The sequence below is a fragment of the Panthera leo genome, chromosome C1 (genome assembly GCF_018350215.1).
Source record: "Panthera leo isolate Ple1 chromosome C1, P.leo_Ple1_pat1.1, whole genome shotgun sequence".
Lineage (NCBI taxonomy): Eukaryota > Metazoa > Chordata > Mammalia > Carnivora > Felidae > Panthera > Panthera leo.
In genome coordinates this window covers 182,240,705-182,254,984 of record NC_056686.1, presented here as the reverse complement: position 1 = coordinate 182,254,984, position 14,280 = coordinate 182,240,705, and the positions used below count along the sequence as shown (strand labels likewise).

At 39.4% G+C, this 14,280-nt stretch overlaps 1 protein-coding gene across 7 annotated transcripts in view; it reads left to right on the top strand.

Moving 5' to 3' along the window:
* ANKRD44 (ankyrin repeat domain 44) overlaps positions 1–14,280 on the top strand; it is a 229,412-nt gene that overhangs the window by 159,708 nt on the left and 55,424 nt on the right. For all 7 annotated transcript variants that reach the window (XM_042949565.1, XM_042949566.1, XM_042949572.1 and 4 more), the window contains exon 17: positions 9,695–9,766. In XM_042949565.1, the coding sequence (XP_042805499.1) occupies positions 9,695–9,766 (72 nt within the window). The remainder of the gene's footprint in view (positions 1–9,694; positions 9,767–14,280) is intronic.

Sequence of the window (14,280 nt, the reverse complement as noted above, 5' to 3'; positions counted from 1 at the left end):
CCACTCTATTTACTTGCTTACGTGATTTGTTTATTTATTTATTTAAACTTTTAAAAATTTAATTCCAGCATAGTTAACATATAGTGTTATATTAGTTTCAGGTGTACAATAATTCTATACATTACTCAGTATTCATCAAGATAGGTGTACTCTTAATTCTCTTCACCAGTTTCATTCATTCCCCTGCTCCCACCTCCCCTCTGGTTACCATCAGTTTGTTGCCTATAGTTAAGAGTCTGTTTCTTGGTTTGCCTCCCTCTTTTTTTTCCCTTTTGCTCATTTGTTTTGTTTTTTAAATTCCACATATGAGTGAAATCATATGGTATTTGTCTTTCTCTAAGTTATTTCACTTCGCATAATACTCTCTAGATCCATGTTTTTGCAAATCCCAAGATTTCATTCTTGTTTATGACTGAGTAATATTCTATTGTATATATACACCACATCTTCTTTATCCCTTCATCTATCGATGGACACTTGGGCTGTTTCCATATCTTATCTATTGTAAATAATGTTACAGTGAACACTGTGATGCACAAACCTTTTAAAATAGTGTTTTTCCTATCCTTTGAGTAAATATCCAGTAGTGGAATTACTGGATCATATGGTAATTCTGTTTTTAATTCTTTGAGGAGCCTCCATATTGTTGTCCAGAAAAACACTTCTTTTTTCTTGTGTTTTCAATTTTAGCCATTCTAACAAGTGTGAAGTGGTATCTTATTGGGGCTTTGATTTGCATTTCACTGATGATGAGTGATGTTGAGCATTGTTTCATGTGTTGGCCATCTGAATGTCCTCTTTGATGAAATGCCTGTTCATGTCTTCTGCCTATTTCTCAGTTGGATTATTTGTTTTTTTGGTGTTGAGTTATATAAGTTCTTTACGTATTTTGGAAACTAACCCTTTATAAGATATGTCATTTGCAAATATTTTCTCCCATTCGGTAGGTTGTCTTTTTGTTTTATTGGTTGTTTCCTTTGCTGTGCAGAGGCTTTTTAAAGATTATTTACCTGGCCGGCGGGGGGCAGAAAGGGAGAGAGAGAGAAAATCCCACACTGGCAATGGGGAGCCAGATACGGGGCTTGAACTCACAAACCATGAGATCATGACCTGAGCTGAAATCTAGAATCAGACACTTAACCAACTAAGCCACCCAGGTGCCCCAGAAACCGTTTATTTTGATACTGTCCCAACAGTGTATTTTTTGCTTTTGTTTCTCTTATCTCGGGAGACATATCTAGGAAATTGTTTCTACGACTAGTGTCAGAACAATTCCTGCCTGTGCTGTCTTCTAGGATTTTTATGGTTTCAGGTCTCTCATGTAGGTCCTTAATCCATTTTGAGTTTATATTTTGTGTATGGTGTAAGAAAGTGGTCCAGTTTCATTCTTTCTCATGTAGCTGTCCAGTTTTACCAATACCATTTGTTGAAGAGACTGTCTTTTTCCCATTGCGTATTCTTGCCTCCTTTTTTGGAGATTAATTGACCATAGAATCATGGGTTTCCTTCTTGGATGTCCATTCTGTTCCATTGATCTATGTGTTTTTGTGTCAGCATCGTACCATTTTGATAACTACAACTTCATAGTATATCTTGAAATCTGGGATTGTGATACTTCCAGTTTTGTTCTTTTTCAAGATCGCTTTGGTTATTTGGAGTCTTTCATGGTTCCACACAAAGTTTAGGATTATTTGTTCTAGTTATGTGAAAAATGCTATTGGTTTAATGATAGAGATTGCATAAATGTGTAGATTGCTTTAAGTGGTATGGACATTTTAACAATATTTGTTTTTCCAGTCCATGAGCACGGAATATCTTTCCATTTGTTTGTGTCATCTTCAATTTCTTTTTTAATTTTTGTTTTGGAGAGAGAGCGAGAAAGCAGGGGAGAGGAGCAGAGGGAGAGAGAAAGAATCTTAAGTAGACTCAATGTTCAGTGCAGAGCCTGACACAGGGCTCAATCCCACACCTGGGATCATGACCTCAGCCAAAATCAAGAGTCAAATGCTCAACCGAGTCACCAAAACACCCCTGTGTTGTCATCAATTTCTTTCATCAGTGTTTTGTAGTTTTCATAGTATAGGTCTTTTACCTCCTTGGCTAAGTTTATTCCCAGGTATTATATCCTTTTTGGTACAATTGTAAATGGGATTCTTATCTTAATTTCTGTTTCTGCTACCTTATTATTAGTGTAAAGAAATGCAGTGGATTTCTGTGTATTGATTTTTATCCTTCAACCTTACTGAATTCATTTATCAGTTCTAGCAGTTTTTTGGTGGAGTCTTTAAGGTTTTCTACATATAGTGTCATGTCATCTGCAAATGCTTAAAAGTTTTATTTCTTCCTTACCAGTTTGGATGTCTTTTATTTCTTTTTCTTTCCTGATTGCTGTGGCTAGGACTTCCAGTACTATGTTGAATAAAAGTGGTTGAGTGTGGACATCCTTGCCTTGTTCCCGATCTTAGGGGAAAATCTATCAGTTTTTCACCATTGAGTATGATATTAACTATAGGTTTTTCATTTGTGGTCTTTATTATATTGAGGTATATTCCCTCTGAACCTACTTTTTTGAGGGTTTTATCATGAAGAGATGCTGTACTTTTCAAGTGCTTTTTTTGCATCCATTGAAACGATCATATTGGTTTATCCTTTCTCTTGTTGATGTGATGTATCTCATTGATTGATTTGTGAATATTGAAGCACATTTACACCCCAGGAATAAATCCCACTTGATTGCACTGAATGATTTTTTTTTAAATGCATTGTTGAATTCAGTTACTAATGTTTTGTTGAGGAGTTTTGCATCTATGTTCATCAGAGATATTGGCTTGTAGTTCTTTTTTTTTTTTTTTTTTTTTTTTTTTTGTATTGTATTTGTCTAGTTTTTGTATCAGGGTAATGCTGGCCCCATAGAATGAATTTGGAAGCTTTTCTTCCTCTTTTGTTTTTTAGGATAGTTTGAGAAGAATAGGTATTAACTCTTCTTAAAATGTTTGTTAGAATTCACTTGTTAAACCATCTGGTCCTGGACTTTTGTTTGTTGGGAGTTTTTTGATTACCACTTCATTTTCATTGCTGATAATTGGTCTGTTCAAATTTTCTATTTCTTCCTGATTCAGTTTTTAGAAGGTTATATGTTTCTAGAAATTTATCCATTTTTTCTAGGTTGTCTAGTTTGTTAGCATATAATTTTTCATAATATTCTCTTAGAATTCATTGTATCTGTGGTGCCAGTTATTATTTCTACTCCTTCATTTCTGATTCTCTCTCTCTCTCTCTGTCTCCCTTTTTTTGGGGGGAGGGGGCGGTTCTTGTTAAAGGTTTTTTTGTTGACCTTTTCAAAGAATCAGCTCCAGGTTTCATTAATCTGTTCTATAGTGTTTTTGTTTTGTTTTGTTTCTATTTCATTTATTTCTGCTCTAATCTTTATAATTTCCTTCTTTCTACTGGTTTTGGGCTTAGTTTATTCTTCTTTTCCTTACTCCTTTAGGTGTAAAGTTAGGTTGTTTATTTGAGATTTTTCTTGCATCTTGAAGTAGACCTATATTGCTGTAACCTTCCCTCTTAGGACAGCTTTTGCTGCATCCCAAAGGTTTTGGACCATTTTCATTTTCGTTTGCCTCCATGTATTTTTTTATTTCCTCTTTGATTTCATGGTTGACCCATTCATTGTTTAGTAGCATGTTATTTAACTTCCATGTATTTGTGTCCTTTCCAGAAATTTTTTCTTATGGTTTTCTCATTTCATGACTTCGTGGTCAGAAAAGATGCATAATGTGACTTCAATCTTTTTTAATTTGTTGAGACTTGTTTTGTGGCCTAATATGTGATCTGTTCTGGAGAATATTCTATATGCACTTGAAAAGAATATATATCCTTTTGTTTTAGGATGGAATGTTCTGAATATGTCTGTTAGATCCATCTGCTCCAATGTGTCAAAGCCGCTGTTTCCTTGTTGATTTTCTGTTGGATATTCTATGCATTAATGTAAGTGGGGTGTTAAAGTCCCCTACTGTTATTGTGTTACTATCTATTGCTTCCTTTATGTTTGTTATTAGCTGCTTTATGTATTTGGGTTCTTCCATGTTGGGTGCATAATTATTTATAGTTGTTATATCTTCCTGTTGGATCATTCCCTATATGATTGATTATGTAGTTTCTTTCTTTGTCTTTTGTTACAGTCTTTGTTTTAAAGTCTATTTTGTTTGATATAAGTATTGCTACCCTGGTTTTCTTTCCACTTCCATTTGCATGATAAATGGCTTTCTATCCCTTCACTTTCAATCTGCATCTGTCTTTAGATCTGAAATGAGTATTTTAAGCAGCATATAGGTGGGTCTTGCTTCTTTATCCACTATGTCACCCTGTGTTGTTTGATTGGAGCATTTAGTCCATCTACATTCAAAGTGGTTATTGATAGGTATGCACTTATTGCCATTTTGTTACTTGTTTTATGGTTGTTTTTGTAATTCTTCTCTGTGCCTTTATTCTCTTGCTTTTTTCTCTCACGGTTTACTGGATTTCTTTAGTGATATACTCGGATTCCTTTCTCTTTATTTTTTTGCATATCTATTACTGGTTTTTGATTTGTGGTTTTTATATATAAAACCTTCTGCATATAGCATTCTGTATTAGGTTGATGGTTGCTTAAGTTTGGACGCATTCTTTATTCCTCTTCCCAACCCCATGTTTTAGGTATATGGCATCATACTTTACATCCTTTTATTTTGTGAATCCCTGGACTTATTTTTATAAATATAGCTAATTTTACTGCTTTTGTGCTTTCCTACTTTTCTTACTTCTATTTATGGTCTTTCCTTTCCATTGAAAAAGTCCCCTTTAACATTTCTTGCAGGGCCAGTTTAGTGGTGATGAATTTCTTTAACTTTGTTTGTCTGGGAAATTCTTTATTTGTCCTTCTATTCTGAATGATAGCCTTGCTGGACAGTTTCTTGGTTGTAGGTTTTTTTCAGCACTTTGAATATATCATGCCATTCCCTTCTGGCCTACAAAGTTTCGACTGAAAAATCTGCTGATAGCCTAATGGGACTTCCCTTTTATGTAACTGTTTTCGTTTCTCTTGTTGCTTTTAAAATTCTCTCTTTGTCACTGCTTTTTACTGTTTTTTTTTTTTTTAAGTTTTTAATGTTTTTTATTTTTGAGAGACAGAGAGACAGAGTGAGAGCAGGGGAAGCGCAGAGAGAGAGAAAGACACAGAATCAGAAGCAAGCTTCAGGCTCTGAGCTGTCAGAACAGAGCCCAACATGGGGCTCGAACTCACAAACTGTGAAATCATAACCTGATGAAATCAGACGCTTAACTGACTGAGCCACCCAGGTGCCCCTTTACGGTTTTATGTGTTTTGCCATGGGCCTTCTTGGGTATATTTTGTTGGGGGAATCCCTGTGCCTCCTGCATCTAGATTTTTGTTTCTTCCAGAATAGGGAATAGGGAATAGGGAATAGGGAAGTTTTCAGCTACTCTTTCTTCAGATAAATTTTCTTCCCCCTTTCCTGTCTTTTCTTCTGGGAGCCATATGATGTAAATGCTGTTATGCTTCATTCATGGTGTCACTGAATTCCCTAAGTCTGTTTTCATTTTTTATTATTTTTTCTCTCTCCTATTCATCTTGCTGGCTTACCATTACTCTGTCCTCCAGGTCACTGATTCATTCTTCTGCTTCCTCTTGTCTAGTTTTTATTTCATCTAATGTATTTTTTATTTCAGTTATTAAGTTTATCTCTGATTCATTCTTTTTTTTATGTTTTATTTCTCTTTGTTGAGGGCCTTACTGAGGTCCTCCACTCTTTTCTCAAGTCCAGTGAGAATTTTTATAACTATTATTTTAAATTCTCTATCAGGCATATTACTTATCTCCATTTCATTTAGCTCTCTTGCTCTGATTTGGTCCTGTTCCTTCATTTAGGACATACTCTTCTATCTCCTCATTTTGTCTAGCTCTCTGTGTATGTTTCTATGTGTTAAAAAAAGTCAGCTGCAGAAGATGTAGATGAAGAACAGGTCCTATAGTGCCCTGCAGTGCAATGTCCCCTCTTCACCAGAACCTAGTGCCTTGGGGTATCTCCTGGGTATGTTATATGCACCCAACTGTTGTGGTTGGGCCACTTTTGCCTTCTGTCCAGTCATCTCCAATGGCTCTATTTGCCTGTTTGGGGCAGGGTTTGGTCTTTGTGTTGTTAGTGGGTCAGTCTGGGGCTGCCTTGGGCTTGAGTTGAGTCAGAACAGGCATTTGTCAGAGGTACAATAGCACCAAACTGCAGGGTACTTTCTCTTTTTGGTGCCCTGAGAAGCTACCTTTTGTTGGTGAGAAGGGCAGCCAAACCCGTTATCTGCTCCTGTCCCATTGCTGGAGCCATAGTCAGACTGGTGTGGGTGGTTATCTTCCTCTTTCTCCAAGACAGGAGTCACTTTGGGGTGGTGCTGCCTCCTATTAGGAATCCTTGCACACTGCCAGCCTTGTGGCACCACTTTGGATGGACTCTGGCCAAGGATGTATTCAAGGGGGCAAGTCCACAGAAGAATGCGGGGGCAGGGGCACTGTTAGGAAGTTAGGTGGAAACTGTTGGTGGGGTGTTGGTCAATGTGTCTAAACTAGGGGACAGGGGAGGGAAAACGGTACCTGCCAACTCTTTTGTTCTTGGAAAAGTCTCCTAAGACTCCCTGCCCCTCCAGTGCACACTTTGATCTTCTTCCTATATACCCCAGGCATTTTTCAAACTGCTGTTTCTATGCTGTATCTCTGCTGGGCTGTTTCTTGTACTGTCTCTTTAAGGGCAGAGACTCAGTTTCTATCATTCTTCTGGCTTTCCCAGAACTGAGCACACTGATTTTTAAAGTTCCAGGCATTGGAGGGCACTGGGGTGGCTTGGTCGTTTGAGCATCTGACTCCTGATTTTGACTCAGGTCATGATCCCGCAATTTGTGAGATCAAGCCCCACTTCAGTCTCTGTGCTGACAACACAGAGCCTGCTTGGGATTCTCTCTCTCTCTCTGCCCCCTCCCTGCTCACATGCACATGCTCGCTCGCTCTCTCAAAATAAAAAAACATTAAAAACAATAATAAAGTTCCAGTTATTAAGCCCTACTGATTGTAAGAACTCACAAAATTAAGCCCCTCCAATTTTCAAAGCCAAATGTTATGGGAATTTGTCTAACCTGTGTGAGTTCCCCATGCCTGGGGTGCTTGGTCTGAGGGTCCGTTTCCCTCCCCTCTCTGTGCCCTAGGTGTCCCTCCTTAGAAAGTCGCATGGGTCTGCTTAGCTCCCAACCACATCTCTGCCCTTCCTACCCTCTTTGACGTGGCCTCTTGTCTACCTTTAGCTGGGGAGAGTCTGTTCTGCCAATCTTAGGGTCGTTTTCTGGGTTTTTTACATCGATGTGCATATTCTCTAGTTGTATTCATGGAATGAGGTGAGCTTTGAAATTTCCTATTCTGCCATTTTCCCCAGAAGTCCCTGTAACACTTCAATTTATTTAACCCATCTCTATTGCTATCTGTTTTTCTAGTTTTTTCATATAAACAGTGTTTTGCTAAACTGCTCTTCACAGAGTCACTAATAGCCTTGTGTTGCCAAACCCAGTGGTCAATTCTCACAACTCATTTTATTTGACCTATCAGGACTTCTGGCACGGTTACTCACTCTCTTGTTGAAACTTTTTCTTCACTCAGTTTCCAGACCTCACACTTCCTCGTGTTCCTTCTAGTTCACCTGCTCAGTCTGTCACCCTGCTGGCTCCCCCCCATCTCTCCAACTCTCTCCTTATCTGTCATCTCTGTTTACTTTACTGTCTTTCACATCTCATCCAGTCTAATGTCTTTAAATACCTGAACTCCACACCCATGTACCCAACAGCTGCTTTGTTAGCATGAACTTTTGGATGCTTTAAAAACATCTCAAACATAACATTTCTGTTATGAAACCAAACTTCTGTTCTTTCCCACTACATATATTCCACCAATGTCTTTTCCATCTTAGTTCATGGAACTGCCATCCTTCCATTTTAATAGGACAAAATCCTGGGGGTCATCTTTAACTTCTCTTTTTCTTTTACATTCCCATTCAGTCATCCCATCAGGAAATCCTGTTGATTCTACCTCCAAAAATATCCACAATCCAGCTATTTCTCTCCATCACCACTGCTCTCCACTAGTTTAAGCCACTGTTATTTCTCTCTTGAACTATTGCCCCACTCTCTCTCTGTGCCCTCCCTAGAGTCTAAAAGTTAGAACATGTCATCACTCTGCTCAAAACACTCCAGTGAAATTCCATCTCAGGATGAAAAGTCAAAATTCTTACAACAACCCGGAAGGTTCTTGATGACACTCCCACCCCCACTGCCACTATCTCTCTGATTTCCTTTCCTGTCATTTTCACCCTTGGTCACTCTGCTCCAGCATCCTGGATATTCTTAAGCACACTTAACCCTGAGGGACTTGGCAGTTGCTGGCCCCTCTGAGTGGAACTCTCCTCCCCTAGATATCCACAAGGCTGTCTCATCACCCTTAAGACTTTGCTCAGCCAGTACGACGCTCCCTGATCACCCTATTTAAGTTGCAAACTGATCTCCCCTCCAGCTCTCTGAACCCTCCCTCTCTGTTTGATTTATCTCCTTGGCACATACCATTTTCTAATTAACTGTGTAACTTTTTTCTATTGTTATCCACCCTACCCCCTGCCCTGGGGAAGTGAATATTTTAATACATTATTAATTTTATTTTTGAATCTTCAGTGTCTAGGCACATTGGTAATCATTCATCAAATATTTGTTGAATAATTTTCTTTATAAATGCATCATTATGCACTTGTCTAATTATTTATTGGGAATTAATTCCTTGGGTTAAAAGTATGCACAAATTGCCCAGAAAGGTTTTAACAATTTGTTCCCACCATGAATCCCTGAGAATGTCTTTTTCCTGATTCCCTGGTCACACTATCCTTTCTGTTCCTTCAACTCACCATGTCCATCTCCCCTTGACACATTTACATTCCCTCCTCCATGACTTCCTCCTCCAGAATACTCTCCTGCCACACCTTTACTTGGTTTAATTCTCCTTATTATTCAGGCCTTACTTTAATTGTCACCTCCTTAGAGAGGACTTCCCTGATCATCAGCTGTCAAGTAACTTCCCAGTCATTCCGTATCACATCACCCTATTTTATTTTCATTATAGCATATGTCATTACCAGATATTTATTTCTATATTTATTTGTTTGTCTATGTTTCCCCTCTCTAGAATGTAAGCTTCATGAGAACGGGAACTTTATACGTGTTTTCTAACACTTATCTCTGGTAAACGTGTGTTTGATAGTTGAACACCGGCTATTATAATTTTTCATTATTACCATCTGCTGGGTGAAAAGAGGATTAAACATGAATTATTTTCCTGGATTCATGAGGCTGAGCATCTTTCAAGTATGAAAGCCTTTTTTCATTAGCAAATGCTAAGATGATCTAGAAGTTGAAATATTTAGAGTATCTGTGTTAGATATGCTGCATCTGATTTCTTATTTGTTTCAGATATGCTGCACCAGGTTTCTTATATTGCTAAGTTGTGTGATTTTTTTACATTTCTGAAACCTCTTTTGCATTTATGTCAACGTTGGTATCCATAAAGGAGGATTCCTCCTGCAAAGTTCACTCATGTACTATTGTTTTCTTTTTGTCTCCACAGCTTTTGGAAAGAACCAACAATGGTTTTGAAGAATCAGATTCCGGTGCTACCAAGAGTCCGCTCCACTTAGCTGTAAGTGAGATGCTGTGAGTGGCTTCCACTGTTACAAAAAGAACCTAAGTGTCCTAGAACTAGGCTTCTCTTAAAATGAGAGCATAATAACGCAATAATAACAAATATTGAAAACAGTACATGGGTAAAGGCACAGGCTGCAGAGAGAAAGACTGCCTCAAATTCCAGTCCCAGCTTCACTCACTGGTGACTTCAGACACATTACTTACCCTGTCTGGGCCTCAGTTTCCCCATCTGTAAAATGAAGACAAAGGAAAAGAGATAATATTCATAAAGCCTCTACCACAGTATACTTAATAAATGATTGTTATACGTTTTTTAAATCTTTAAAATCATTGCTATCTAGTAGTTAAATTTTAAAACATTGAGGAAATTTGAAAACATTGTGGCTTAAAGATTTGATTGTAGCCGACAATGCATGAGTATACAGCCTACCAAAAAATAAACCAAAAACCCCAATTAAAAACGTGTGAGATATTTAAACACAAACATGAGAGCAAGGTAAGCACGTGCATTATTGCAGTTCTGCTCTTTCTGCCTGGGCTTGAAGTCAGGGTCTCAGAGGAGGTATGAGCTCTGATTCTTGTACTGGCTAAGATCTGTGAGCAGGGAGGAAGAGTTATTCTGTCACCCATAAACCTTCCTCTCCACATCCCAACAATTGAAGGGAAATGCAGCATCCCAGAGTGAGGATCCCCAGATTCTCCATAGGGATGACCGAGCCAGGAAACTCACCCACCACCCTACCATGGTCTCCTGCCAGCAGTTGGTAATCAACAGCTATTCCCTTAGGAGCCTCTCTCCAACCGGCAGCCACACCCAGCAATAGAGGCTCAGCTACAGAAGGTGTCACCACATTGTGAGCCCTCAGTCCATGGCCACAATGATGATGGTTGGAGGCACCTGGAGGCTGAATGCTGAGAAGGTTGGGAAGGAGTTGGGTCTCTGAGTTTAACTGTTATGACATTCACTTAGTACCATCCATGTACAAGCACTTTCTCGATGTCATTCTGATGAAAAATTGAGAGGGAGGTTTTGGAGAGCAAAGGGGAGTGGCTTTGTTGATGGGCATGCATAAGTAATCAGGCAAGGTGAGGGGATGAGACCATCCCATAAGGATTGGGATGAACTGATCACACTGCATGGAGCCCCCGCTTCCTTGCTAGTCTCCCCACATATCCACCAGCACATCTATTGATCCCACTCACCACCCTCTGCCACACCCACCAACGCATCCACTGCATACACACACACACACACGTTTTGAGTCCTGAAATCAGGCTAAAATATGCATCAATCTTTGTTCTGGAGGTGGACTTAGAGCAGAAAAGTTAGATGGACAGTGGGATATTTGTATGTATAAAACTTTATGCCATGTGGCTCTTAGTATACGTTGCCCTAAAGGCTGCTCCCTAGAATCTCTGCCCAACCACCTGGTGCACCTGGAGAAGTTACCCCAAAGCTGAGGGTTCACAGCTGAATTAGCTGACCCTAGAGAGGACTATCTGAGGTTATCTCAGATAGAATTCTCATGCCCTTTGTAAGTGGGGCTGGTTGCATTGCCACACCTGCCGGTAATCTGAGAAGAGACTTTCTTAGCTCTCCCAAATTCTGCCAGCTGTCATTCTCTTTTTCTCCCCCCAAAGAATTATTGTTGAGTGCTTACAGTGTGCCAGTTGCTCTGCTAAGGTCTGTGAGTTTCTGGGTCCTGTAAAGTCAGGGTGCTGTGTTATCCCTGGAGAGAACGGGGCATCTGGCAGCTCTGTACTTGGAGGGGCCTCGGAAGTACACCCAGAGAGGAGGTCCCAGCCACCAGTCTTCCCTTTAGCAATTCGCCTGGTCATGGTTTTCCCACCTGTAAATTCAAAGGAGTAAGTTAAGGACCCCCACACCCTTTCTAATTTGTAGATTTATTTAATTGTTTGTTGTATGATCTTGGCCAAGAACTGAACTTCCTGTGTCTCAATTTCCTCACCCATAATATGCGACAATAACAGGGGCGCCTGACTGGCTCATTCGGTTAAGCGTCCAACTTTGGCTCAGTTCATGATCTCATGGTCCGTGAGTTTGAGCCCTGGGTCGGGCTCTGTGCTGACAGCTCGGAGCCTGGAGCCTGTTTCAGATTCTGTGTTGCGCTCTCTCTCTGCCTCTCTCCTGCTCTCTCTCTCTCTCTCTCTCTCAAAAATAAACATTAAAAAAAATAAAAAATTAAATAAGCGGACAATAGCAGTACCTCTGTCGTAAGGCCATTGTGGGGATGACGTGTGTTAATGCGTTAAAGCGGTTAGAACAGTGCCTGGCACATATGTGCTTTCAGCTAAGCTTCATCCTCATTAACGCTAACATATCATTATTTCATTTGACATACACTCACTGTGTGTATGCTAAGCACCTGTTCTGGGAGCTGGGGAGGTTGCAATAAACAAAGCCCAGCCTCTGTAGAGTTTCTAGTCTAGGAGAGAAATAGGCAAGTAAATATTTAACATGACACATGGTGTGAAGTGCTACCAATGGGATCAGTGAGACAACACTGAGGCGACAGGCGAAGCTCTACTTTGCATAGCATAGAATCTCACATTTGGACAAGAGACCTTAAGAGCTACCCATGTTGATATCATGTGACAGAAGAGTGTTCTGGGCAGAAGTACAGAGTCCTTGGGTTAAGAGCATGCTCGGCATGGTCCCAGAACAGCAGGGAGGCGACATGGCTGGAGCAGAGTAGAAAGGGAGTGGTGTAGGCGATGGTGTCCGACATGTCGTGGAGGAGGTGAGGAATCAGGGGAGGGCCTTGTACTCCCTGGTAAGAACTTCAACTGTTACTCTGAGCAAGTTAGAAAACCATTTGGAGGGATTTGAAGAGATAGATGATATGATACGACTTTTGTTTGAAAAGGATTATTTCAGCTTCTGTGTGGGGTATACATTGTAAGGGAAGAAAAACAGAAGCTAGACAACCAGGATGTAATGAGGGTGATGATGTCTTTGACCAGGGTGATAGCAGTGGATTAATTCTAAAACTCTGTTATTCTTGCCTGCTAACACCTTTTTAAAAATTATTATATGCTTCAAGAATCCTATAAGTATGCCCATCACCCTCTCCAGGGGCCTCGGTGGCAATTAACTTGATAAAAATCCAAGGCACATTATTTCTTCTGGGGATGCATTCTAGCAGTGAAATCACACCAGATGCCCCCAAACCTTGACTGTCACAAGAAACCTGACCTGCGTTGAGTTACTATTTCCTGGCTGAATGACTCAAGTCTCCAGGGTTACCAACCCAGTGAATTTCATAAACATTTCATCCACTTGAAAAAATTAAATCAAGAAACAAGGCTATGCAAATGAAAGCCTCCAGCTGTCAAGATTTCCAGATGGACCCATTGTTTCGTGGATTCTGTTGAGATGCCAGATTCTTTCTCCTCATTGCCCTCAGTTCCTATCTAAAAAGTTCAAAGAAATTAATCATATTTAAGACATATTTAAAGTTACCTAATGCATTTTTTAATAAAGACATTTCATAAAACAAACTTAAAATGTTTGATTGCTACCTCTAGTGAAGACTTTAACTGAGTTATCTATTGAAAGCCAAAATATTACATGCTTTTTGAACCGACATATTTGTTCTTTTATGTGATTCCTTCCTCATTTATTTCAGAAATTATTGGTGAAACTGCCTACTAAATACCTGGATTAGGATGGAAATAGAAAGAAAGAGGGCAATTTTCATCATGTACTGCTGACATGAGAAAGGTTTCCTTTCCTGCCTACTTGAGCCTCCTTAAAACAGTTTAAAGCTTTATTATATACTTTTGTGTGTGTGTACTCCAAGAACCATATACCTGCCCAAAGACATAATCATGCATTTAACCATAAAACAGAATTCCATGTTACATGGTAGTTTGTTTCTAGGGTTAAACTCTAGAGTGTGGAAGTAAGTGAAAGTTCTTGTATAATCAAAGTCACTTTATTATTCCTTTTAAATTGCCATTTAAGTTTAGTATACGTAGTTTTATGTCTTCAGTTCTGTGGGGTAATGTTTTTGCATGCTAAAATTCAAAAGCTGCCAGCTAGACTAGGTGAAGAAATGAAAGGAATTTTATAGGTAAATCTGGCCTTTCAACCATTCCGTAAGAGAATTTGAAATGCCTGATACAGAACAAAGTATGGGTTGGGATTCTGAAGCTTTCCTAATTACCAACAGGGCCACTTCATCTTTTTTTAAAAATATTAAGCCTCTAAATTTAACACAGACTGATGGATTTATTTTTTGTTGTGAGGATTAAAGAAGAAAGCGTGGGGATAAGTTTAGCACCTAACCCAAGCGCCTTGCAGGGTGACTCTACTGTACTGAACAGCATCGATTCCTTCACACTGGCTTCCTTCCTACTACTTTTCTCTTTCCCCTATGTCTTCTCTCTATTAAATCGAAATACGTTAGCCATCATGTTTTGCAGATACGCCTGCAATTTATAAGTTGCCGATTCTATTTCCTAGGCTAAGTCATGTTGATGGAA